At 46.8% G+C, this 25,935-nt stretch overlaps 1 protein-coding gene across 3 annotated transcripts in view; it reads right to left on the bottom strand.

Annotated features, from left to right (window-relative positions):
* The window catches only part of MAN1B1 (mannosidase alpha class 1B member 1), a 28,521-nt gene extending 6,176 nt beyond the window's left edge, over positions 1–22,345 (bottom strand). The window contains exons 1-11 of one of the 3 annotated variants that reach the window (XM_083485850.1): positions 21,936–22,345; positions 18,000–18,108; positions 15,684–15,811; positions 11,885–12,045; positions 11,361–11,470; positions 9,192–9,377; positions 7,934–8,082; positions 2,948–3,136; positions 2,016–2,206; positions 1,297–1,417; positions 198–395 (exon numbers count right to left, since the gene is read on the bottom strand). In XM_083485850.1, the coding sequence (XP_083341976.1) occupies positions 198–395; positions 1,297–1,417; positions 2,016–2,206; positions 2,948–3,136; positions 7,934–8,082; positions 9,192–9,377; positions 11,361–11,470; positions 11,885–12,045; positions 15,684–15,811; positions 18,000–18,108; positions 21,936–22,097 (1,704 nt within the window). In that variant the 5' untranslated portion in view covers positions 22,098–22,345. Of the gene's footprint in view, positions 1–197; positions 396–1,296; positions 1,418–2,015; positions 2,207–2,947; positions 3,137–7,933; positions 8,083–9,191; positions 9,378–11,360; positions 11,471–11,884; positions 12,046–15,683; positions 15,812–17,999; positions 18,109–19,698; positions 20,050–21,935 lie in introns of those variants that run through there. The other 2 variants (XM_083485851.1, XM_083485852.1) reach the window with 2 other exon arrangements.
* Between the last annotated feature and the right edge of the window lie 3,590 nt (positions 22,346–25,935).

Raw genomic sequence — 25,935 nt, 5'->3', positions numbered from 1 at the left:
AGGTGGAGGTGCTGGGGGTGGGCCTTGGGCCTGTAAGCTTGCTGGGGTGGAGAGATGGGAGAGTGGAAACTTTGCTGAAGTCAAGTTGACACAGCAGTCCTGCTGCTTATAAAGGAAGGGGGTCCATGGAGGAAAAGGGTGTTAGATTCACTCAGGGCTGAGATTCCCCCCCCCCCCCCACCTGCTGAGTTGCTCACCTTTATCTCCACATCCTTCCGGTCCTTTTGCGCATGCATGTTGAAGTGGACAATCTCTGGGCTCAGGCCCGTCTCCACTTGCGCATACATCTGGTAGCAGGTTTCTGCCAGCTCCACTGCCAAGGCCATGTGGTCTGCGGGGAGCCCATTGTGGGCACCAAGAGCCAGGGCTCCGGGCAAGAAGCAGACCAGGTGATCCTGCTCAGGAAACACATGGCAAGAGTTAGGAAGAACCAAATCTCTCTAGGAGTTTTCAAAGTCTATGCTGGGGCGGGGAGACTTCTCTGGCAATCTACCTGCAAGGAGCCCTGATACAGAACCAGAGGATGTTGAAAAGGGTTCTTGGGCATGTGCTCCATTTAGATGGGGTAACGGACAGGTCGACCGGGTCCCTGCATTTCAATGTGGGGTTTTTTTTACTATATATACTGCTTTCCTGACAGTGCACTTGGGGGTGTAAATTAAAAATAGAGGCTTATGATCTTAATAGAGACAACCCAGAATGAAACAAGGATAGGGAGGGAAGAGGAAGAATGCTGCCAGACATGAGCTGAAGATTGTTCCCTAGGACGCAGCCGGCAGTTCCCTGTGGCTGTGCAATGGACTGAGGAGTAAAAGCCCAACCGTTTTCATGGGAGCTACTCCTTGAATGAACTGGTGAAAAGTTTATGAGGTGCCCCAGAGCCTAGAAAAAGACAGATCTACAACACTAAGAGGGCACCCACCAAAATGTGATAGTGCATTGACAAATTCAGCTCGTTTTATCCAGTGGAATTAAGATTTTGTTTGGGGAATAGAAAGGAAAAATTTGGCTAGCAGTCCACACACACTCAGAACTATATCCCATTGTATTCAGTGGAGATCACAGTCAAGAAAGGGTGTACAGGATTGCTGCCTAACTTTCATGAAAAAAGGAGGAGAGGTGCAAGCCTTTTACAAAGTCAAAGACCAGGACACCCTTACAGATAAAAAAGGGTGAAGTCTGGTGGTTCAGGGAGGAGCAAAGTAGAAAAAGGAATTGGACCTCTTTACAGAACAGAGTGGTCAAGAGAAAACAATGTTAACAAATAGCTCTCCCAGCCATGGAAAGGAAGCCCACCATTTTAGCGCTGAAGCGGCCATGAGCAAGTTCACCAACAAAAGTCAGTCTCCTTGGTTGCGATTTCCGGAGAAGGTGCATCTTCACCCCCTCGACACCCTTCACGTAATCTTCCAAAAGCCTGACAATTATAAACACACACACACATCAGGAGGGCTTGGTTTTTTAAGCAGTGTGACTGCTGTCAGCAGAGGCAGACAAGATACCACCCAGAGCCCTTTCACACTTCCAGCCTGTGTGACATTCACATTTACCTTGTGTGTGTCAATCTGTGAATGAACTGTCACAGGCCATAGAGCAAAATGGCTTTTTCAGAACAGGAAAAAAAATAGTTTAAGACAGCCTTATGCAAACTGGCACCCTTCCAGATGCTTTGGACTACAACTCCCATCAGCCCCAGCTGCACTACTACCAGCTCTAGCATCATACAGTCATGCTGGCTGGGGATGATGGGAGCTGTAGTCCAAAGCATCCGAAGGGCACTAGGCTAGGGAAGTCTGGTTTAGGAGGATTATGAAATGCCTGGGGCAGTGGACAGATTTCCAACATGCTGTTGCATTTCCATCCAGGTCACTCAATAGTCTGCCTCCATACGGAGGGCACAGATCTTCAACAGGCCCCTTGATGCCCACCTATTCCCCACTTCCAGCAAGGTTCAATGTAATCTAGAGTTTAAAAAAAAGAAAGGAGGCGATGGGGGAAAAGTAAAAAGGACTTACTCATTTTCTTTCTTCCCTCCCTGGATCCATTGCTTGAGCAGGTACTCATAGTAGCTGTCTGCTCGGGCTCCAAGAGTATAGACCCCCAAGTGGGTAAACTGCCCACTGTTGGTGTTGATGAACATAGGCACCAAGCCGTCGTTCTTGCCAGCAAGGGTGTGGACATGTTTCATCACCCCATCCACTGCTTTCTACATGTACAAACAAGGGAGACTCATTTGTACGCTTACACAACCCCCACCCCCCAGGGAAAAGTACAAAAACAGATGGACTGAATTTCAAATTTTGATTTCTCAGAGACAAGAGAAAATGCAAGAACAGCCTTGCTGGACCAGGCCAAGTATCCATGCAGCCCAGCACCCTGCTTCCAATGGTGGCCAGCCAAGTGCCTCTCTCTCAGTGGCCGCAAGACTTCCTAGGCAACAGTTGCCTCCGGTTGCCCGTTCTCAGAATCCAATAGTTAGAGGTATACCAGATCTAAACAAGAAGGCCTGCATTTGCTAGCTGGGCTAATAGGCATGGACAAGCCTGTTCTCCATGCTCATTTATTTTCCTGGCATAAACAGTAACTATTACCCTGCCAAAAGAGAAACTACTTTACACTGCATTTTAATAGAACCTTAAATCCTGCTGCATTGGTTACTGGAAATACTGGGGGTGGTTTGGAATTGTTGGGATCATATCAGACAATTGTCTCTCCAACCCCTCCCTCCCACCTGTTCCATTCTGGGTGTCTTAGCTTAAGTGCCCGGGTCTATATAGCACAGGAATGATATATGTCCCAGAGGCTATTTATTCCCACTTCTGGATGGCATGGATTGACATTCCTGTTTTCTGGCAAGAGATGGAAGGGGGTGGGACTAGATGGCCAACGGTCCCCCTCTGCATGCCATCAGAAAAGGAAGGACAGAAGAGCTCACCAACAGCTATACCTGAAATTTCTCTTCCCCAGTAAGGCGCGAAAGCTCCCTGAACTCCAGCTGGATGCTGGTCACCTCTGCTACGGTGCTATCCGATGTCCAGCGAGGAGGATGCGCTGTGCCCCGACCAATGTTGACATCCGAAAATGGAATCTTAGATGGGGTGTTGAAGGCCGGCATGAGCCTGCTCCCAATATCTTTCTGAACAGTCGAGAATATGTGATATTGGCAGGGTGGGGTGGGGGAAGAGACAGGAGGAGGAGAGAGAACAGCCAATATCATTTTATTATTCACCATGAGCAAAAACCACTTTGATGAATCACAGAACTGTAGGGTTGGAAGGGCCCCAAGGGTCATCTAGCCCAACCCCCTGCAATGCAGGAATAAGCTAAATTGGCAGCTAAATCAGTCTTGCAAGGCATTGCCATGTTGCTATTGAGCTTGGGATTGCCACCTGGAGCCGAGTGCTTCATTGAGTTTGTTTGCCTTGTGCAGGTTCAAACTTGCTATTCTACAAGCCACCAGAGTTGGTTTGCTGTATGTACCAAAGGGGAATATTTCCAGTCATGCATTCAGTTAATAGGGCTGCCATGAGCCAGGCCCACTGGACCTCACTGTCACACCTGACAAGTAAGGAAGGCACCTAATGCAATACAGAACTAGAGAGAGATAGTAGTCATGGGAGACTTCAACTTCCCTGATATCTGTTGGAACTCAAATTCTGCCACAAATGAAAGGTTCAACAAATTCCTCCATTGCCCCACTGACAATTTCATTTCCCAGAAGGTGGAAGAAGCAACAAAGGGATCATCTGTTCTAGACCCGGCCCTCACCAACAGGAAGGAACTGATCAATGAAGTGGAAGTACTGGGAAACTTTGGAGGAAGTGATCATGTCCTCTTGGGTTTCATGATACAGAGGCAAGACGAAGTTGAGTGTAGTTGGACATGCACTCTGGACTTTAAGAAGGCCAGTTTCGAAAAGCTGAAGGAGCTACTGGGTGAGATCCCATGGTCAGAAATACTCAAAGAGAAGGGAGACCAACATGGATAGGAGTTTCTAAACAGAGAAATATTGAAGGCCCAAATGCAGACAATACCAACAAGAAAGAAAAGTTGGAGGCATCTAAGGAAAGCAGTGTGGTTGCACAAGGAGCTTACAGATGAGCTGAGAGTTAAGAAATGGAAGAATTGGGCAATCACAAAGGAGGGGTAAACAAGAGTAGCCAACAGTTGCAGGGTGAAGGTCAGGCTGGCTAAAGCTCAGAATGAGCTCAGGCTTGTGAAAGAGATGATGATGATGATGATGATGATGATGATGATGATGATGATGAAGAATGTTTATTCTGCTATGTCTGAAGCCAGAGGAAAACAAGCAAATTGTAGGTCCTCTATGTAGGGAAGGCAGAGAAATGCTACTGGGTGACAAAGAGAAGGCGGAACTACTTTGCCTCTGTCTTCACACAAACGGAAAGTGATGCCCAACCTGGTGATAACAGAATAAATGATGCAAGTAGAGAGCTGCAGCCCACGATAGGAAGAGAGGTAGTAAGGGAACACCTAGGTACTTTAATTGATTTCAAATCTCCAAGGCCTGATGAGTTGCACCCAAGGGAACTAAAGGAGATTGCGGATGTAAATTCAGAACCTTTGTTTATGATCTTTGAGAAATCTTGGAGAACAGGTGAGGTCTCTACAGAGTGGAGGAAGGCAAATGTCTCCATCTTCAAAAATGGGGGGGAAATAAGACCTAGGTAACTACAGACCAAGAAGATCAAACCTATCCATTCTGAAGGAAATCAGCCCTGAGTGCTCACTGGAAGGACAGATCCTGAAGCTGAGACTCCAATACTTTGGCCACCTCATGAGAAGAGAAGACTCCCTAGAAAAGACCCTGATGTTGGGAAAGATGGAGGGCACAAGGAGAAGGGGAGGACAGAGGGCGAGATGACTGGACAGTGTTCTTGAAGCTACCAGCATGAGTTTGACAAAACTGTGGGAGGCAGTGGAAGACAGGAGGGCCTGGCGTGCTCTGGTCCAGGGGGTCACGAAGAGTCGGACACGACTAAACAACAACAAAACTACCGACCGGTGAGCTTGACAATGATACCAGGAAAGGTCCTATAACAGATAATTCAACAGTTGGTCTGTGAGCATGTAGAAAAGGATGCTGTGATTACTAAGATTTTGCACGGGTTTCTCAAAACAAGTCATGCTAGATGAATCACATTTATTTGATGAGAGTCACAAGCTTGATGAATCAGAGGAACGCTGTGGACATAGTGTATCTTGATTTCAGTAAGAGTGTTGACAAAGTTCCCGATGATATTCTTGCGAGCATGCTGATAAAATGTGGGTTGAATGAGGTAACTGTGAGGTGAATTTGTATCTGGTTGACTGACTGAATCCAAAGAGTTCTCATTAGTGCTTCCTTGTCATCCTGAAGAACAGGGACAGGAAGGGTGCTGCAGGGTTCTGTCCTGGGCTCATTGTTGTTCAGTGTCTTTATTAACAATGACTAGGACTAAGGAATTGAGGGGATGCTAATCAAATCTGCAGATGACACCAAGCTGGGAGGGGTAGCTAATTCTGCAGAATACAGAATTGTGATTCAAATGACCTTATAATTGGAGAACTGGGCCCAAACTAACAGAGTGAATTTCAATAAAGACAAATGAAAGGTTCTGCACTTAGGCAGGAAGAACAAGCTGCACTAATATAAGACGGGACACCTGGCTTACTAGCAGTACACGTGAAAATGACCTAGGGATCATAAATTTAATGTGAGTCAACAGCATGATGCAGCAGCAAAAGAAGCCATCACGATTCTAGGCTGCATCAACAGAGGTAGTGTTCAGATGAAGGGAAGTACTAGTCCCACTCCATTTTGCCTTGGTCAGACCACACCTCAAATACTGTGTCCAGTTCTGGGCACCAAATTTAAGGAGGATGTTGACAAGCTGGAACATGTGCAGAGGAGGGCAACCAAGATGATCAAGGGTCTGGAAACCAAACCTTATGAGGAACAGTTGAAGGAGCTGGGTAGGTTTAGCCTGGAAAATAGGAGACTGAGAGGAGGTATGACAATCATCTTCAAATATATTAAGAGCTGTCACAAGGGAACAAGCTTGTTTTTTCCTGATCTGGAGATTAGGACTCGAACCAATGGCTTTCAAGGAGGTTGGATGGCCATCTGCCATGGATGCTTTAGATGAGGTTCCTGCATTGCAGGGGTTGGCTAGATGACCCTTGGGGCCCCATTCCAACTCTACAATTCTATAATGCGGTCAGCAGCTATGTGCCTTTCATGGAAAGCTATCTACCATCTCCTGTCTTGCCCTGGAGAATCCCCCACAATTCCTGTCATGCCATTTCAGAACTACTGAGCTAGCCAGCCTTGGAGGTTGGGCCCTCCATCACGAAGCCTGTTTTCTGAAGGGGGCAGGGGCATTCTGGGGCTCCCAAAGCCAGTACTGACTTGCTGGGGTCCAAAGAGCTGCTTCAGAAGGGCCTAAGGGCTCATGCCTGACATTTTAGAACAGACCCACACCCCTGCTATATTACGCAATATTACCAAGGGCTCTTGACATTTCCCTCAGTTTCAAACACAGCTTGCCTTTAAACATAGAGCAGGGCGGGGGGCAGGGGGAGAGGGTAGCTATTCAAGAAGCAAAAGTGAACAACTCTTTCAGGGATATCAAAGAAGCTAAGTGGTTTGCTGCATCCAAGCTCAGCAATCAAACAGAATGTCACTAATGCTCATCTTTTGCTTGACAGCTAGATCTGCCACGGGTGGGCTGCTCTGAAGTGTCACTGAGAGGAGAACAGGCAAAGCAGTATTCCCCAGACTCAGGTACTGGACTGCAGCTCCCATCGTGCATGACCACTGGCCGTTTCAGTCCACAACATCTGGAGGGCACCAGGTTGGGGGAGGCTGCCCTTGAGGGTCTCCCTCATGACATCCACAGCACACAAAAGGGTTTCCCCAATCCTTGGATTTGCAGAGCCCTTTATCAGCAAGTGTCCTCCTGGCTCTCACTGGCTTGAGAACTCAAACTGGGAGTGCAGTCTCTGTCAACATCTTCAATGCTCAAATCAGTGTGGTACAAAACAGGGTTCAAAGAAACAACAGGTGCTATGTCTGGCTAAGCAAATGAAGACAAGCACAAACACACCTGGGTCCCGTTATGTGGGATTTTCATTGTTACGTTTTCCCCCCATTAACATACACCAAATACAATACATTAAACATCAACTTCCCTTCCCCGCTTTCCATGGCTCCTTTTAACTTTCCCTTGCTGTTTCATATTCCATTCACTCTGTATCCTATTTTATCCATTTTATCTAAACGTAATTTATACTGCTGAAATTTACTCTAAACCTGCTAATGTTTGAATTTGTTTACAATGATTCTTCATATATTCAACAAACGTTTTCCAGTCCTCCTTGAATACCCTTTCTTCCTGATGAGTGCCTAACCTCTCCTAAGAGGATGAGCTGGAGTGGACTCTGGTGGTGCAGCAGAGGTGTCAGGATCAGAGGTGAGACTGGCACTGGAGCTGGGGGTTGTGGAGTGGACGCAGCACTCCCAGGTGACGCGGGAAGGGGACAGAGCAGAGTGCTGGGAGGCTACACCACCGGGACCCTCCCCAAGATTGGATTCCAGCCTCTCAAGGCCCAGGCACAGCCTGTCTCCCCAAGGTCACCAGCAGGCAGCTCCTCCAACACCCCAACCCTCTCCTGGTCTGACTGCTCTCTCTACAATTTCTCTATGGGACTCATGACAAGGTGGCAGAGGTGGGTATGGAAAACATCCAATTAGCCACTGTAAACAGACACTGGTTTTAAACTGGCTTCCCTCAGTTTTCAGTTCCACAGGGCTGCTACTTTCTCAAGAGTGCCAGAAACGTTCAGACATTATTGTGGGAATTTGGCGGCGGCAGCGGCGGGGTGGGGGACGTTGGTTGTTGTTGGACTGCAAGATCGCAGGGCTACTTACAGCTTTTTCTAGGAAGAGGTTGTCCCCTGTGAGGTGGTAAGTGCTCAACAGGCCCCCAAGGATCCGAATGGCGCTCTCAAATAGGTTGACGTCCACATTCTTGTTGAAGTTGAGGTCAGTGGCAACCCACTTCCTTGCTTCTTTGAACTCTGCATTGGGGAAGGGAGTCAAGAGATTGTCAACAGAAACCCTGGACCAAGGTTTTCTGGGCTGTTGGGGAAGGAAAGACTCAGGAAAGCCTCCCACCCTCATTCTTAAGGCCACATCTGGGAGTGGCTCCTGCCCACCTGGATGTCAGGTGAAAGAGCAGCCCCTCCCCCAAGGTGCTGAAGACAGGTTTCCTTTGTTGGCCTAGGAGCAGGAGAAGCTGCCTTTATGCCCATTCATGAAATGGGTCCATCTAATCCAGTGCTGCCTACTCTAACTGGCAACAGCTGTCCAGCTTTTCATGCAGAAAAGTGTATTTGCCATCACTTGTCACCTGGACCCTTTTAACTGGAGATGATGCCAGTGCCTTCTGCATCTGCAAAGTGTGCTCCGCGGCAGCTATGGCCCCTGCCCAATATAGCTCTCTACCATTCATGCCTGTGGAAGTGGGTGGGGGTAGGGGGCAGGTGATGCTCTCCACAGCAGACATGGTCAACCTGGGGCTGGGGGCCCAAACTAAATCCCCTCCCCCAAACAAAAGACAAAAAAGAAAATCTTCTGCAGCTACAGCAAAGTGTGCTAATATTCAAGGTAATGTGCCAGCTCTGGAAGAAAGGTTCTTGCTCCTCAGATAACACTGGCGGAACAAGCGAAACAATGGAAAGGAGGGCATTGCCTCACTCCGAATGTGCCCATTTGACCACTCTGATCTGCAGGTCTGCCACTGCTGCAGATGCCACGTAATACCTGTTCTGCAGCTGCAATAAATCATTCTTCTGGCACAGCAATACCTGCTCTCTGGAACTCCCTGTCTATTGGCATCAGGCAAGTGCCTTCACTGTATTTTTTTCTGCTTAAAACATTTTTGTTTGAGCAAGCCTATGAAGACACATAAAAGCAGGCATGTTTTAAATCTCTTCTTTCTGTTTACTGACTTTGCTTTTGTAAATGCTTTTCATTTTTTGCTTTTAATTGTCTTACTGGTGATTTCAACACTTCCCATAAACCACTCAAGAGGTTCTGCTCCGATGAAGTGGTATAGACATTTGGTAAAATAAATCAAGTAAATGAGGCCAAGTGAAAAAGCTGACATGGGAGAAATGGGGCAGACCTTCTTTCAAGCCCATGATCCACATGGTGTCCAGGGCATCAATGAGTGTTAGGCCAAGGCCAAACCATTCGCTGAACGACTTAGAGATGGGCTTCAGCTCGTCGTGGCCCCAGGCAAACTCCTTGTAGCCTTTCCAAGCGTGGCGGAATGCTTCTATCACTGCCATCTGGCGCTCATTGAGAGGTACTAAAATCAGAAAGCAAAAGAACTCAGCTGTAGGACACAGGAACTTAGCTGCTGGGACCAGCTCTCTGGGTTCTGTTTAGGCAAGGGCCCCCTCTGACATTGCATGATTCGCCTACTCTAGTCAACTACCAAACTGTTTTTTCCCCCATTTATCAAACTTATTAGTTAAGCGTATCGTTAACACTGTTATTATTTATAAGGCAATTTAATTTTTTTGCTTTTTCATAAGTGTTTCGTTAGACAATATATTAATATATTATACAATCCCCTTAATTTCCCCCCTTCCCTTATTGTTGTGTGTGTATTTATTTATTTATTTTTAGTGTAAGTTGTTTGGAGACCGTCAGGTGACATGTGACTAATAAGTGACCGTCAGGTGACATGTGACTAATAAGTGACCGTCAGGTGACATGTGACTAATAAGTTTGATAATTTGGGGGGGGAGGGGAAACTAACAATTCAGAATGTGAAACCATGGACTGAAGCTGGCTTACAAACAATGGCTTGTGCAACCATGATTTCCCATTACTTTTTGAATGCAATGTACTGGCATGAACCTGGTTTTTTTCCAGCACCCCTCCCCAGACGCCCACATGGCCAGAGATGTGAGGCAAGAGCCATTAGAAAAGTGAAATCAGCATTAGGCAAAAGTAGGCATGGTTGCTTTGTTTATCCACAAGACTGATCCTAGTTTGTTCCAACAAACCATGGCTAAAACAAAACCATAAAGGTAAAGGGACCCCTGACCATTAGGTCCAGTCGTGGCCGACTCTGGGGTTGCGGCGCTCATCTCGCTTTATTGGCCGAGGGAGCTGGCGTACAGCTTCCGGGTCATGTGGCCAGCAGGACTAAGCCGCTTCTGGCAAACGAGAGCAGCACACGGAAACGCCGTTTACGTTCCTGCTGGAGTGGTACCTATTTATCTACTTGCATTTTGATGTGCTTTCAAACTGCAAGGTTGGCAGGAGCAGGGACCGAGCAACGGGAGCTCATCCCTTCGCGGGGATTCGAACCGCTGACTTTCTGATCGGAAAGTCCTAGGCTCTGTGGTTTAACCCACAGCGCCATGAGCGTTAAAAAAGGTTAAAATAAACAATATTTGAATGTTACATGCAGCCATACTGTCTGAAACAAAGGGGAAATGGCAGGAAGAAAGCTTGGGCCCACATCTTCACTAATATGTCAGATAAATTAAAGAATGGAAATTGAAAAGTGTTTGTGAAGGACTGAGCTAGTGAAGGTTGGAATGTGAAGGCTGTGTTCACAACAGAACCGTGAGAGAAGAACAAAGTAGCACATAAGCAGGAACTTGAAGAAGAGTAGTTTGGATTTGATATCTCGCTTTATCACTACCCGAAGGAGTCTCAAAGCAGCTAACATTCTCCTTTCCCTTCCTCCCCCACAACAAACACTCTGTGAGGTGAGTGGGGCTGAGAGACTTCAGTGTGACTAGCCCAAGGTCACCCAGCAGCTGCATGTGGAGGAGCGGAGACACGAACCCGGTTCACCAGATTACGAGTTATCCACTACACCACACTTGTTATTATAAACTGTTGTAGAAGAGATAAGGAAGTTAGAAGCCTGTTGCCATCTCTTGTAGAAGCTGACAGAAGTTAGAAGGTGGAAGTTATTGCCATATATGGACAGACCTGACCCTTTGTTTGTAACTGTATACCTGCTTGTGCTTTTTTCATATTTGGTGTGCCGCCCCCCATACTACTTGCTGGATGAGACTGTGATGCATCGGCCCTGCAACACCTAAATAAACATCCTATTTTACTGATGACTGGCATCTGGATTCTATTGACCGTTCCAAGCAGCCCAGGGTATCAGGCTTGAACCTGGATATTTCCCCAACAGTCTCTGTACCCAACAGACATGTCTGTTTCAGACCTGTTTTGTGTAGCAGTAACCAGCAACTGCCTGCATGGCAGGAATAAGCTTTGACCTCACCAGAGATGGGGGTTCCCCTTGACTCATTACCTGGCTCTTTAGTATCTTCGGATTCCACAGGCAAGGGCCTGTCTGGTTCCTTTATTTTGTTGGAAGGAGGTTCTGTGCCCTGGTCCGGCTCAATAACTGCTCCTCTCCAGCTGCAAAAAGAGAACTATTCAAGGAAAACTGTCTGGGTTCTGCTGTCACAGCAACGTCAGAAAGATGCACAACAAAGGCTCAATCAAGGACTGGGGTGCTGCATACCCAAATATAGGTGCTCCTCTTTTCCCGGGGGTGCAGATTTCTCCGCACAAAAGTCTCTTAAATGGTTCTCCCTTACTGCCCCTTATGCCCAGAACACTCCCAGGTCCTCTGTGGTGCCAGCGTGTAGCTTCTCCTTAGTCTCAGAACTTAACCCCCAGCTGAACTGAAGCCCAGGCATCTGTCACTAGATGTTTTCCATGTTAGCTTCACATCTCCATTCCTGCTGCTCCTGCGGTTGTCTCTCCTAAAGGGTCGAAATGTGTGTTATAACTTTCTTGCAACCAAGCAATGCTCCTCCAGCCAACTACCTGATGACGGACTTCTCCGTTTTTTGTTCTTTACCAGCCTGGCCAGCTTCTCCCTCCTCCTTGACTGCCTCATCAGGGAAGTTCAACCTCGAGTCTCTCCATGGTGGCCTGATCTGCAGGTTAGGAGGTCCCCGCCGGACAGGAAGCTGCTTCGGAGGTTTCTAAGGAAATGAAGTAGAGGAAGAAAACAATGACATCCCACCTTCCCATACACACCTACACATACCTGTAAAAAGCCACTTGCTTTGTCACCTTTGGCAGGCAAGACTGGGAAGTAAGGGGAGACTTGGCTCGATGCCCATGTCTGTGACCATATCTGCAGGGCTGGGATAAACTGAAACTGCCCCCACCTTCAGCTCTCCCCTTTCATCTGTTGACAGGGAACTGAATCCAGCTATTTCCTAGTTTCTCAGGACAGGAAGCCCCACTGAGTCCTGGCCTCATTACTAGCCTCCATTTGCTTCTTTAAGATGAGAGGCTTCTCTCATCAGGTCAGAAGAAAACAGGCCAGTAATAGTGATGCCACTGTTGCAGGAATTTATGTATAGGTTGGGGGGGTTGCCCCTCCAGCAGATACCATGCACATACAGCCCACTACCAAAATCAGCACAATCACTTTTGTGGCTTTTGTGATTTGTCCCCACAAAACACTTTATCACAGTTTCTTCCTATCTGTTCAAAGGGCCTCTGCAGCACAATACCAAATGTAACAATGCACTGATAAATGTATCTATGTACTGGCTCACTGGGAAAACTTCAGAAATTCATCTAGACATGTGAGCTCAGCTACCTACCTCTGCCTGAGTGATAATTCCTGGCATCCCGATACCTGAGTGCCAGACAGATAGCCATTCCAGAAATAACAAACCCAGAGGAAGACAAAAGGGTGTGATTAACTTGGCTGGGAAACAGGGAAATGTAAATATCTCTTTTGTTACACTTGATGGGTGTTTGGTGGAGGGCAAGGGGAACCATGGGGCAGGGTCCAGGATGCTCAGATTACTGCCACCAGACCCCCCCCCTTTCATGATGTAACCATGATGTATGAGTGATGTAGTTTGGGGGTGGGTGTAAGATGGGGATTAGCAGCTAATGAAAGTTTGGGTTCTCTTTTGTTTGGGGCTTCCATCTTGTTCCACCTTGTGTCAGGTGGGAGTCCTGTCACGACAGTCTTCAATCAAGACCAAGCCTACTGGCTGCTGTTTTGCTCTGGTATCCCTGGCTGGTGTCCTTGTTTTTTGTCCAAGGGAGCCCTCAGATTTCTCCGTTAACACCACCTACTGCCATGAAAAGGATCTGGAGCTCTTTGAGGGTCCCCTTGCCTGGAAGTACAGGCAAGACTGGAAAATGGAATGTGCCTGCCACGAAAAGGGATGGAGCATGAAGCCATTTTCACAGCCCTGCCTCCAAAGCAAAAGAGAGTCATAATTGCACCACCCAATGAGACCGGATAGGGTGCTTGCCCCCCGCCCCAGCAATCCGGCCAAACCTCAGACACAGGGAAAATTCAGGACATAGACCACTTCTCTCGCCCACTTTGCCAGAGAGGTAGTATCCCAAGTGGACCTGAGCTTCCTTCAGCAGCAACCTCTGACCACACTAGGTGACACACCAGTGGCCCAGGGCTTGAGACAGGGCTGTCACCCAAAGAGACTTGCTTATATGAGTGGTAAGAATGCAAGACTTCGTCAGCAACCTGCAAAAGACACAAGGTGGAGTCCTGGGCTGGGAGTCAAAGATTAAAGATGTGAAGCAATCTTACAGGGCATTTCGTAAACCTCAGTCTCCTTTCTGAGAAACAAAGGTGCTGGCAGAGAAGACTAGTTACCAGTCTGGCATTTCCTCAGATTAATGATTAATCAAGTTGTGTTCCAGACAGCCTTGAGAAGATAGGAAATGGTAGAAGACAAATGAAAGCCACCCTCTCCTGTTCTTCCTTTGTGGTAAAGGTAAAGGGACCCCTGACCGTGAGGTCCAGTCGTGGCCGACTCTGGGGTTGCAGTGCTCATCTCGCTTTATTGGCCGAGGGAGCTGGCGTACAGCTTCCGGGTCACGTGGCCAGCATGACTAAGCCACTTCTGGCGAACCAGAGCAGCGCATGGAAACGCCGTTTACCTTCCCGCCAGAGCAGTACCTACCTATTTATCTACTTGCACTTTGACGTGCTTTCAAGCTTCTAGGTTGGCAGGAGCAGGGACTGAGAAACGGGAGCTCACCCCGTCATTGCGGGGATTCAAACTGCCAACCTTCTGATCGGCAAGTCCTAGGCTCTGTGGTTTAGACCACAGCGCCACCCGCGTCCCTTTCCTTTGTGGTAGGGTTGTTGTATTTTAGGTACTCATAAGAACCTAGGAAGAGCCCGCTGGATCAAGCCAATTGCCCATCTAGTCCAGCATCCTGTTCTTACAGTGGCCAACCAGGTGACCTAAAGGGAAACCAACAAGCAGGATCTGGGCGCAAGAGCCCGCTCCCCTTCTGCGGCATCTAGCAACTGGTATTCAGAAGGATTACTGCTTCACTGGATGACCCCGAGTTCTAGTGTCATGAGAAAAGGAAGAAAAACTTCTCTCTATCTGTGCCGTGTATGATTTTGTAAACGTCTATCGTGTCACCTCTTACCAGCTGCAAGCAGGATTTGAGCACAGGAGCACTTTCCTCCACCCTTGCAGCTTGCAGCAACCAGCATTTAGAAAAACTGTTGTATCCAACTGTGGAGGCAGAGCATAGCTGTTGCGGCTAGTAGCTAATGATAGCCTTATCCTCCACGAATTTGTCTAATCCTCTTTTTAATCCATCCAAGCTCGTGGGAAGCACTTCCTCCTATGGGAGCTAGTTCCAAAGTTTAACTGCCAGTGGTGCATGCTCTAGTTATCTCCTGCTTGGACTACTGCAATGTGCTACCTTTGAAGGTGATCCGGAAACTACAACTAATCCAGAATGCGGCAGCTAGACTGGTGACTGGGAGCGGCCGCCGAGACCACATAACACTGGTCTTGAAAGACCTACATTGGCTCCCAGTACGTTTCCGAGCACAATTCAAAGTGTTGGTGCTGACCTTTAAAGCCCTAAATGACCTCAGTCCAGTATATCTGAAGGAGCGTCTCCACCCCCATCGTTCTGCCCGGACACTGACGTCCAGCGCCGAGGGCCTTCTCGCGGTTCCCTCACTGCAAGAAGCCAAGCTACAGGGAACCAGGCAGAGGGCCTTCTCGGTAGTGGCGCCCGCCCTGTGGAACACCCTCCCATCAGATGTCAAAGAGATAAACAACTACCTGATATTCAGAAGACATCTGAAGGCAGCCCTGTTCAGTTTTTAGTGTGTGACATTTTAGTGTATTTTTGGTCTTTGTTGGAAGCCGCCTAGAGTGGCTGGGGAAACCCAGCCAGATGGGCAGGGTACAAGTGATAAATAATAATTATTATTTATTATTATTATTATTATTATTATTATTATTATTATGTGCTGCATGAAAAAGTACTTTATTTTCTCTTCCTCAATCTTCCAACATTCACTGGATGTCCATGAGTTCCAGCGGTATGGGAGAAATAAAACTTTCCTGTATCCCCTTTCTCCATGCCATGCATCGTTTTATAATCGTTCATCATGTCACCTCTTACTCACCTTTTCAAAAGGAAGCATTACTAAAGGAAGTCCAATGTAAAATACACATTTTAAACAGCACAATTCGCCAAATAATAAAATATTACCATACGCTTAGATACAGAGGTGCTTGCTGTGTGTTAGGCTGCTACCCCCCAACCCTCTAGATTCCAAAAAAGACATTGGGGAGAGAATTACTTGAAGTGAAAAATCCCCCGGATTGGCATCAGCGTTTTGTGGAATTGGAAGAACTGCCTGATTTGCTGGCTTCAACCCAGGGACCTCCATATAAGTCTTTTGTTCCTCTGAAGCTCTGCTGGTTAGACCTGGAAAGAGAAATTAACTGCAGTGAATGCCACCTGATGCAACATAATGAAATGAACGTCCAAGACTCCTGGTAAGATCTCATCCGGTTAAACATGTTTACATGCTGGCTTCAGGCTTACCAGAACAATAAACAAAACCATGGAAACCAAATCATTGTGCCCTGTCCAATGTATCTTGCTCCCACAAGAAAAATCACCCAGCAAGAAGAACTGGCATAATTTCTTTTTTCCTTACAAATTAGCCCAAAGAGCTGAGACCGGGTTTGATCTTTCGATTCATTCATTATTGCAGTCAGGGCTGATGACAGGGCAGCAGGTGCAGCTGGGGCCCGGCAGTCCAGAGGGGGTACTCACTAACTTGAACATGTTTTATGTAACATATTAGCAAAATATGTATTTCATCTTCAAAGCACGCACAATTCCAAAATAATAGCTTGCAAACTTTTGCAGTGAACTAAGCATCAACAGCAAGTTAGCTCCTTCAGCAGAGCAAGAGACTCTTAATCTAATGGTTGTCAGTTTGAGCCTGCACTGCAGGGGGCTGGACTAGATGACCCTTGTGGCCCCTTCCACCTCTATGATTCCCCCCCCCCCCATTGCCATTTCTATATATTCTATTAACTTTGTCTGCCATTCCCCCTTTGTTGGTATTTTATCTTTCCTCTATCTACCATCCATGCAGCTGTAGTAGCATACATAAAAAGAGATTTGTGGTCCCTGGGTATATTTTCATCTGTTATGCCTAAAAGAAAAGCTTCTGGGGTTTTAAACATTTTTTGCAACTCATCATTTCCCAGAAGTTTTTAACCTTTTCGTATGTCAACCATATATGATAAAATTTGCCTTCTTTTTCTTTACATTTCCATCAGTTTCAGTTTTATACATCTTAACTAATTTACTTGGCATTAAATACCACCTATAGATCATTTTCATATGGTTTTCCTTCAGTGTGTAACATGCAGTAAATTTTAGATCTTTTTTCCATAATTTCCATAATTTCTATATCATGCCCTTTATCCCTTGCCCAATGGATCATATATTTTTTAACCCATTTTACCAATTCATTTACCCAATGAATTTTACCAATTCATCTTTTGTCTCCCATTCTAATAGTAGTTTATACATTTTATAAATTATTTTTCTTTACTATCAATAATCTCTCTTTCAAATTGTGAACTTTGGGCTGAAAAACCCCTTCTTTTGTCCAGTTTTAACACATCATTTATTTGATGATACTGTAACCAATCCATCACCACTTGTCCAAGTCCCTCCTTTTTAAAATCTTACTACTTCTGAAAAGTCCAAGAATTCTCTATAAGTTGCCCAGTGTCCTTCCATGTTACACCAATGCTATGATTCTATGATTTCTGAGTATTTCCAACCGTCTACGAACATTCGCTTCTACGCTTTGACAATATGACAGCACAGTCTCATCTCACGATGTGGGTTTTCGTAAGTGAACACCATGCGAATACAGTCATACCTCATGTTACGTTTGCTTCATGATACAATTTTTCAGGTTGCGTCCCGCAGCGACCCAGAAGTACTGGAAAGGGTTACTTCCAGGTTTCGCTGCTCGCGCATGTGGTTGCGTTCTTTTCAGGTTGCGAACAGGCCTCCGGAACGGATCCCGTTTGCAACCAGAGGTACCACTGTACAATGAAGTACAAGTTGAATGTTTCAAGTGTTTGACTAGTTCAGCAATGATCGTGTTGATGCTTATATGCTTATACTACTGATATAAGTCATTAGGATCTTAACATTCTCAGCAGGTACAAAACATCACATTTATTATTGACACCCAAATGAGATCATGAATTTGTTTTACATCCCATGTAAATACTTTCTAGCCAATATGCCCTTGATTAGGGAGGCCTGGGATGGGGTGGGGATTTTCACCGTGGTCTAAACTTGCATTCAGCACCACTGATTACAGTAACACAAAAGAAGCAGAACAGCCTCTGAAAATAAGCAAAGATGCCCTTAATTTTTCTCCAGTGGTTGCTGCTTTAAAACTGGCCTCCCACCAATGAAGGGCCTCTTCCTTTTGCATACAGAACCCTCTCTGTGTATAGAACTTTCCAAACCTGTCCTGAGTTTAGGGTGAAAGCTTTAGTTGCTTTTTAAAAATTACAAATCTGCAACCTTGCTAAGCTGCAGAAAAGCTAAGTAAGTGAAATAGACTTACTTTTCCAGGGTTCGGACATGTTTGCGTAAGTGATGACTCCGCAGACAGCCAGAAAGGCGAACAGGAAGAGGATCAAGCTCCGCTGGAGGCGGGACAGCTGCTTCCATTTCTGAGATTGAAACAATAGAGAGAGAGATCAGAAATGCAAATAACTGCGCTATTTATATAGCAATAAATAAATAATGCCAAAAACTCACAAGTCTAAATCAGAAAAGAACCCTAGCTCATGACATGAATGCATCGACACCACAGGTCTCCGTGTGAGTTTTCACAAGCTGCACTAAACACTTCCCAGTTTGTATCTTTCACTCTACACAGAAAAGCAAGGATGATTCTCTGAAGCAATTATGTAGACAGTGTTCCTTTACCACATATGAAACTTTATAATAAGGGTGGGCAGACTTCAGCTTTGCTGGATCCACTTTGCTTTTTTACTGGAACCCCAAGATCAACCATATCAAAAAACAAAATCTTAGAATGAAAGACTTCTGAGCCTAGGAACTTCTTATGAGCACCAGAACTGAGCAGAGCACACAGCCCTTCTACATAAAATATCCACTCTGGGTTCCCGCCTCCCCAGTTTTCAGTATTTCAGCAATATTTGGGGTAAATTTGTTGATGCCATTGTTAGGAACACAGGATCTTGCAACATTTAGTGAGTATTATAATAAAGGAAGAAAAACTTTTCTCTATCCACTTTCTTCATACCAAGCATCATTTTATAAACTCCTATCTTGCCACCTCTTATTGGCTTTTTTTCTAAATTAAAAAGTCCCAAATGCTGCAAACTTCCCTCATCGGAAAGTCACTCCACCCCCAACCCCCCAACTCTACAATAACATTTTTGTGGTAAGGCAACCAGAACTGTATGCAGTAAATTTTAAGCAACTGGGAGTGAGAAATCATTCTTGGTGTTCTTCAGATTACCCAGAGATCTAGCAGTGGATCCCAATCTACCAACAGATCCTGACTTATTTTCTGCCCCACTCTGCTCTATAGTATAATACAGTACATACACACACACCCTTCTAGAAGGACTTAAAATCTGAAATTTAACTGTTGGGAGGGAGGAGGGAAGGGGAAAGGAACAAACTGCAAGCAAAAACAGTTAAACAACTTAAATTGTGCTGTGACTGTGGAGAAAAAGTTAGAGCAGATGACCAGTCCTGCTGGCTCAGACTGACCAATCCAAGACTCGGTTCCAACAGAGGCCAGCCAGAAGCCTCCTGGAAAGTCCGAAACAGGAAATACAACAGCCTCCCTGGCCTCTCTCTGTTGTATGCCTCCAGCATCTCCTCCAGCTTCTGAACACAGACCCTAAATAAAAACCACTGATATAGTTCCATAAAGAAGAAGAATCCAGCTGAATGACACGAAAGGTCCACCTAGTGCGACATCCTGCTTCCGACAGCGGCCAGCCAGATATTTCCAGAAAGCCCACAAGCAGGGCAGGAGGGCAAGAACCCCCTCCCTCTGGCACTCAAGATGCACACTGCCTCTGAGCATGGAGGGTCTATGCAGCCACCATAGCTATTCCACTACGGAGGGATTAGAGTTTATAAAGGGGAGCAACATGAACCTTCCTTGTCCCATGCGCCTCCACAACTGCCCTGATTTCACCGCACTTGGGCACCTCCCTCTCTTGTCAGCATCTTGCCTAAAACAAAAACAAAAAATGCCAGAGATTTCTCTTACGTACAGCACAGCTCATGAGATCTGGATCAAGGCCGCTTCTTGACTTTTTCATGGCTTAACAGCAACAGCTGTCTGAGGAAAACACAGAGCCAGTTCTCTGTTCAAAGTTTCTTTCTCGAAAAGGAAGCTGCCAGGGCTAATGCCACCTCTCTGTTTCCTGTCGCACCCCAGAGGTCTGTCTTTTGTTGTTGTGATGATTCAGTGGGGAGAGAAAGGCACCCTGCCTACACCTTGAAGGTACAGCACCTGCTGCCAGCATCATGAACTGATGCAAGTTGCTTTGGAGAATAAATGTTGGTCTGAAAATCAAGGGGAGGGGGGAGAATAAATAGGAGAAAAGCCAATCAATGACTACCAATTGTGATGGCTGTATTGAGCCACCAGATTTCAGAGGCAGCATGGCTCTGAGTATCAGTTGCTAGGAAGCAACAATGGGAGAGGGGAGTTGTATTTATGCCTCACATGTGGACTTGGGTAAGTGGCTGACTACTGGGGGAAGAGGATGCTTGACCTGACAGGCCCCCTCTGGACTGATTGAATTATCAGAAGAACATAGAAGGAGCTGGGCTGGAACACCTGTGTTCAGAATACTAGATACTAGCAGCATCAAACTTGGGGGGGGGACGTGCCTTTAAGGCTTCCTCCAAGGCTTCTGGGGGGGCATCTGGTTGACCACTGAGGGAAGCAGGATCCTGGACTCCATGGACATTTGTTCATATACCTATCTTTAAAAGCTGGAAGGAACCCAGCAGGGGCAGGAGTCTATTAATCTAAAATGAAAACTCCAGGTTTGTTTTCAAAACATGTTGGAATTGATATTCTTATAAATTGTTACTAATAGTCCAGTTTCCTGCATCTATGGGACTCTTCCTGTTCTTTTTATAACCCTGCCCTTTGAAGGAACAAAGGTAAACACACCAACATTTACTATCCATAATATTACCCTTAAAAAAAACCCCATTCAATCAACCATTACAATACAGTGGTACCTCTGGATGCGAATGGGATCCATTCTGGAGCCCCATTCACATCCTGAAACGAACACAGCCCACATCTGCATGTGCGCGGGTTGTGATTTGCCGCTTCTGCGCATAACATCATTTTGAGCGTCTGCGCATGCACGAGTGGTGAAACCCGGAAGTAATGCATTCCGTTACTTCTGGGTTGCGGCGGAGCGCAACCCGAAAATGCTCAACCCGAAGCTGCTTCAACCCAACGTATGACTGTAACAACAACAACAACAACAACAACAACAACAACAACAACGGGAAGGAGAGCAAGCAGAATCCACCCCAGCACCTCCTCCAGCTGCCCTCTCCCACACCCTTTCCCCACAAGGTGATTGACAGCTGGTGCTGATGTAGTGTTTAGGAGATCAAGCTAGGACCTCAGAGACCAAGGTTCAAATCCACACTCACTCATGAAGCTCACCAGGTGGCTTTGGGACAGTCACTGCATCTTGGCCTAACCTACCCCACAGGGCTGCTGTGGGGATTAAATGAGGAAGTGGATCACACTGCATGCTTTATTATGGCACTCAGAACCATGTACCTTGAGCTCCTTGGAGGAGCAGGTGGGATATGAAAGCAATCAATCATTCAGTCATTCTACAACAGTACATATGATTCAGAAAAGTGAGACAGAAATCCAACCAGTGCAGCTAATGCAACCATTTCAGACTGCAGGGAAGGGGTCAGAGGAAGTTCCTGCCTTTCTCACCTGGCCCTACAACTAAATCTAAAGGGCTGTCATATGGAAGAGGGAGCAAACTTGTTTTCTCCAGCTTAGAGGGGAGGACTTGAACCTATGGATTCCAGTTACAAAACGGGAGATTCCGACCAAACATCAGGAAGAACTTTCTGTGACAGTAACAGCTGTTTCGCCAGTGGAACTGCCTCCCTCGGGAGGTGGTGGACTCTGGGTGGTCATCTGCCCTGGATGCTTTAGCCGAGGTTCCTGCGCTGCAGGGGGCCCGGCTGGATAACCCTCGGGGTCCCTTCTATGGCTCTCAGCTGCTCCATTTGGGTTGGATTGGTGAGGTTGGAGAGGGAGAGTAGTAACCACCCTAAGGACTATGGCTATGCAATGCCCACCCTGGGGGCTTCCTGGCTTGCCAAGGCTTGACGCATGCGCCCTGCGCGGCACTTCCCACCCCGGCCTGAGGAGGGCAGAGCGCTGCGGCCCTTATTGCCTCTCCGCGCACCCCACCACCAGCCCCGACTCTATGGCTTCTCCCCTCACCCGCCAGCAGGAGCGCCTCCGCCAGGCCTTGCTGTTGTTGTAGCCGCCGACGGCGGCCGCCGCTGCGCCGAGCGCTCCGCCGGGGCTGAGGGTCACGGTGATGAAGTCCCGCCTGGCGGAGGGTGGCAGCGGCGTCGAAGAGGAGGCGGCGGAGGAGTACATGGCGGCGCGGGCAATGGCCCCTCAGGATCCGCGAGCCGCTCCTCCGCCGGCTGCCATGGCTTTTTTTTTTCTCGCGTCCGCCCAGCCCGTAGAGATGACGGCGCAGAGCGGCCGCTTCCGCGTCTGCGCTCTCCCTCCCTCGTCCGCGGGTGGGTGGGGAGGAAAGCTCTATGGTTATCTCCTTAGCAACAGCGCCCAGGGAGTGCCTGGGAAAAAGGCCGCGGAGCCTTTCTCTATTCCCCTGTGGTGGGTTAAAGGGTTAAAAGTCTTTTGCTCCGCCAGCAAAAGACTGTTTGCCATGGCCAATAAATCACAAGCGCCTTTTTAAAAGGACATTGCTGTTTTGCATCATGCCCGCTAGAGGCCTTGTTTTATTTATTGCCATTTTATATACCGCCCTCTGCTCCAAAGGATCTCAATGGTGTGGGGACATGGGTCTCCCTGTTGCTGGAATTTAGGTTGGGGGGGGGTGCCCCTCCAGCAGATATCATGCACATGCAGTCCACTACCAAAATCAGCACAATCACTTTTGTGACTTTTGTGACTTGTCCCCACAAAACACTTCATCACAGTTTCTTCCTATCTATCCCAAGGGCCTCTGCTGCACAATACCAAATGTAAGAATTCACTGATAAATGTATCTATGTACTGGCTCACAGGGAAAACTTCAGAAATTCATCTAGACATGTGAGCTCAGCTACGCAGCAGCCCCTCTGCCTGAGTGATAATTAATGGCATCCTGATACCTGAGTGCCAGACAGGTAGCCATTCCAGAAATAACAAACCCAGATGAAGACAAAAGGGTGTGATTAACTTGGCTGGGAAACAGGGAAATGTAAATATCTCTTTTGTTCCCTAGCCAGAATTAAGATTGCCGGAAGAAATATCAACAACCTCAGAAATGCAGATGACACAACCTTGACGGCAGAAAGTGAGGAGGAATTAAAGAACCTTTTATTGAGGGTGAAAGAGGAGAGCACAAAATATGGTCTGAAGCTCAACATCAAAAAAACGAAGATCATGGCCACTGGTCCCATCACCTCCTGGCAAATAGAAGGGGAAGAAATGGAGGCAGTGAGAGATTTTACTTTCTTGGGCTCCATGATCACTGCAGATGGTGACAACAGCCACGAAATTAAAAGAAGCCTGCTTCTTTGGAGAAAAGCAATGACAAACCTAGACAGCATCCTAAAAAGTAGAGACATCACCTTGCCAACAGAGGTCCGTATAGTACAGGGGTCTGCAACCTTTAAGACAAAAAGAGCCACTTGGACCCGTTTCCGAAGAAAAAAAAACCTGGGAGCTGCAAAACCGGGAAGGTGACGTCGGGACGGTGCGTGACTAGCGCACACACTGCCCCCATGCGACGTCACAGTCAGTACAGCGCCCGCCACAGAGGGGAGTGTCGGGGCGCACAATGCGCCTCCTCCCCTCGCTAGTATCCGCCCCGGAGCCGCGGCAAAGGTGTAAAAGAGCCACATGCGGCTCCTGAGCCGCGGTTTGCAGACCCCTGGTATAGTAAAAGCTATGGTTTTCCCAGTAGTGATGTATGGAAGTGAGAGCTGGACCATAAAGAAGGCTGATCGCTGAAGAATTGATGCTTTTGAATTATGGTGCTGGAGGAGACTCTTGAGAGTCCCATGGACTGCAAGAAAATCAAACCTATCCATTCTTAAGGAAATCAGCCCTGAGTGCTCACTGGAAGGACAGATCGTGAAACTGAGGCTCCAATACTTTGGCCACCTCATTAGAAAACTCCCTGGAAAAGACCCTGATGTTGGGAAAGATGGAGGGCACAAGAAGGGGACGACAGAGGACGAGATGGTTGGACAGTGTTCTCAAAGCTACCAGCATGAGTTTGACCAAACTGCGGGAGGCAGTGGAAGACAGAAGTGCCTGGCATGCTCTGGTCCATGGGGTCACGATGAGTCAGACACAACTAAACGACTAAACAACAACAACACACTTGATGGGTGTTTGGTGGAGGGCAAGGGGAACCATGGGGCAGGGTCCGGGATGCTCAGATTACTGCCACCAGACCTCCCCTTTTATGATGTAACCGTGATGTATGAGTGATGTAGTTTGGGGGGGGGGTAACATGGGGATTAGCAGCTAATAAAAGTTTGGGGGCTCTTTTGTTTGGGGCTTTCATCTTATTTCACATTGTGGCAGGTGGGAGTCCTGTCGCGACAGTCTTCGGTAAAGACCAAGGCTATTGGCTGCTGTTTTGCTCTGGTATTCCTGGGTGGTGTTCTTGTTTTTTGTCCAAGGGAACCCTCAGATTTCTCCGTTAACATCCCTCTCGCGGTTTTGTCCTCACAACAACCCTGTGAGATAGAATATGTCAAGAGAGCCTGGCCTGAGTGAGGAACTGAGCCCTGGTCTCTCTCCCAGGTATCTCCAGCGCACTCTGACCACTGCACCAAACTGGCTTACGGAGAGATGAAAGATGTGTGAATATTTTTAAAGTAAAAGTAAATGCAACATAGATTCATCTGCTTGTCTTTTACAACTTTTATTTCATGGAATTGTAGTGTTGGAAGGGATCCTGGGGGTCATCCAGTCCAACACCCTGCAATCTCAGCTATTTTATTATATGCCTGTGTTGTAAACAAAATAGCACCCAGCTGCAACCGTCCAATAAACATCAGGCTTACTAGCTGCTTTGTTTCTCAATATTCTCTGGTTGGCCTCTGTTATTTTCTCCAATCAATGGAGAACCTGCAAAGGACTCTGTAAGGGCTCTTGTATACCCCATAAGGGAATAAGGGCAGATTTTGTTTACACCTGCTACTAAGAAGTATCTGAGGCAACTTGCAATATGAAAGTGCTTTTAATTATACAGTGGTATCTCAGGTTAAGTACTTAATTCGTTCCGGAGGTCCATTCTTAACCTGAAACTGTTCTTAACCTGAAGCACCACTTTAGCTAATGGGGCCTCCTGCTGCCGCCGGAGCCCGATTTCTGTTCTTATCCTGAAGCAAAGTTCTTAACCTGAAGCACTATTTCTGGCTTAGTGGAGTGTGTAACCTGAAGTGTATGTAACCTTAAGCGTATGTAACCCGAGGTACCACTGTATATATCTCAGAAAACTCCCCACAACATGGGAATTTACCATGTTGATAGAAGTGCAAACCTCAAAATGGGATTTTGGATCACACTGCTTGCTTTAATATGACACTCAGCACTTTATGTTTATTATCTGTTAAGACACTTATCTATACCCAGTCTTTCATCATAAACCAGGAGTGACTTATTTGTGGCCCTCCACATGTTGGACTACAATGCTCATCAGCCTCAGCCCAGCCTGACCCGTCAGGGTTGAAAAGAGCTGTAGTCTATAACATCTGGAGGGTCACACGTTAATCCTGACCTAAAATAAGTTATTATTGCCCATTCCATCAAGCAGCCTTATGTTGACCAGAAAGCATGGGCATACATGCCCAATTTTTTTTTTTCATCTTTGGCACTATGGTGGAATGCTGCTAATTAGCAGAATGCTGCTAATTGGCTCATGGAAAACATACTGCAAAAGAAATCGGACCACTAATGGACAGGAAGGGCTCTGCATCCGTGTTACAAATCGGTAACTCCTCAACTCTTCACATGGCACTGCAGTGTCTGGCCTTTAAAGGACCTTAGTTTTCCATTTGCAGATCTTCTGATATTGCTCACATTTAAAAGCTTTATTTTGGCAACTAAAATTTTAAACTTTAAAAAGTAATTATGGCTGCAAACCTTTTTTTTAAAAAAAAGCTCCATAAATGTGGGCAGTATCAGCTGATATGTGAAGACAGAAGTGGCAGAGCAAGATTTTCAGTGGGCAAGAACCATCAGA

The sequence above is a fragment of the Podarcis liolepis genome, assembly GCF_965112155.1.
Source record: "Podarcis liolepis genome assembly, chromosome: Z".
Taxonomy (NCBI): Eukaryota; Metazoa; Chordata; class Lepidosauria; order Squamata; family Lacertidae; genus Podarcis; species Podarcis liolepis.
The sequence above is the reverse complement of the archived record's forward strand: the minus strand, read 5'-3'. Positions and strand labels throughout refer to the sequence as shown.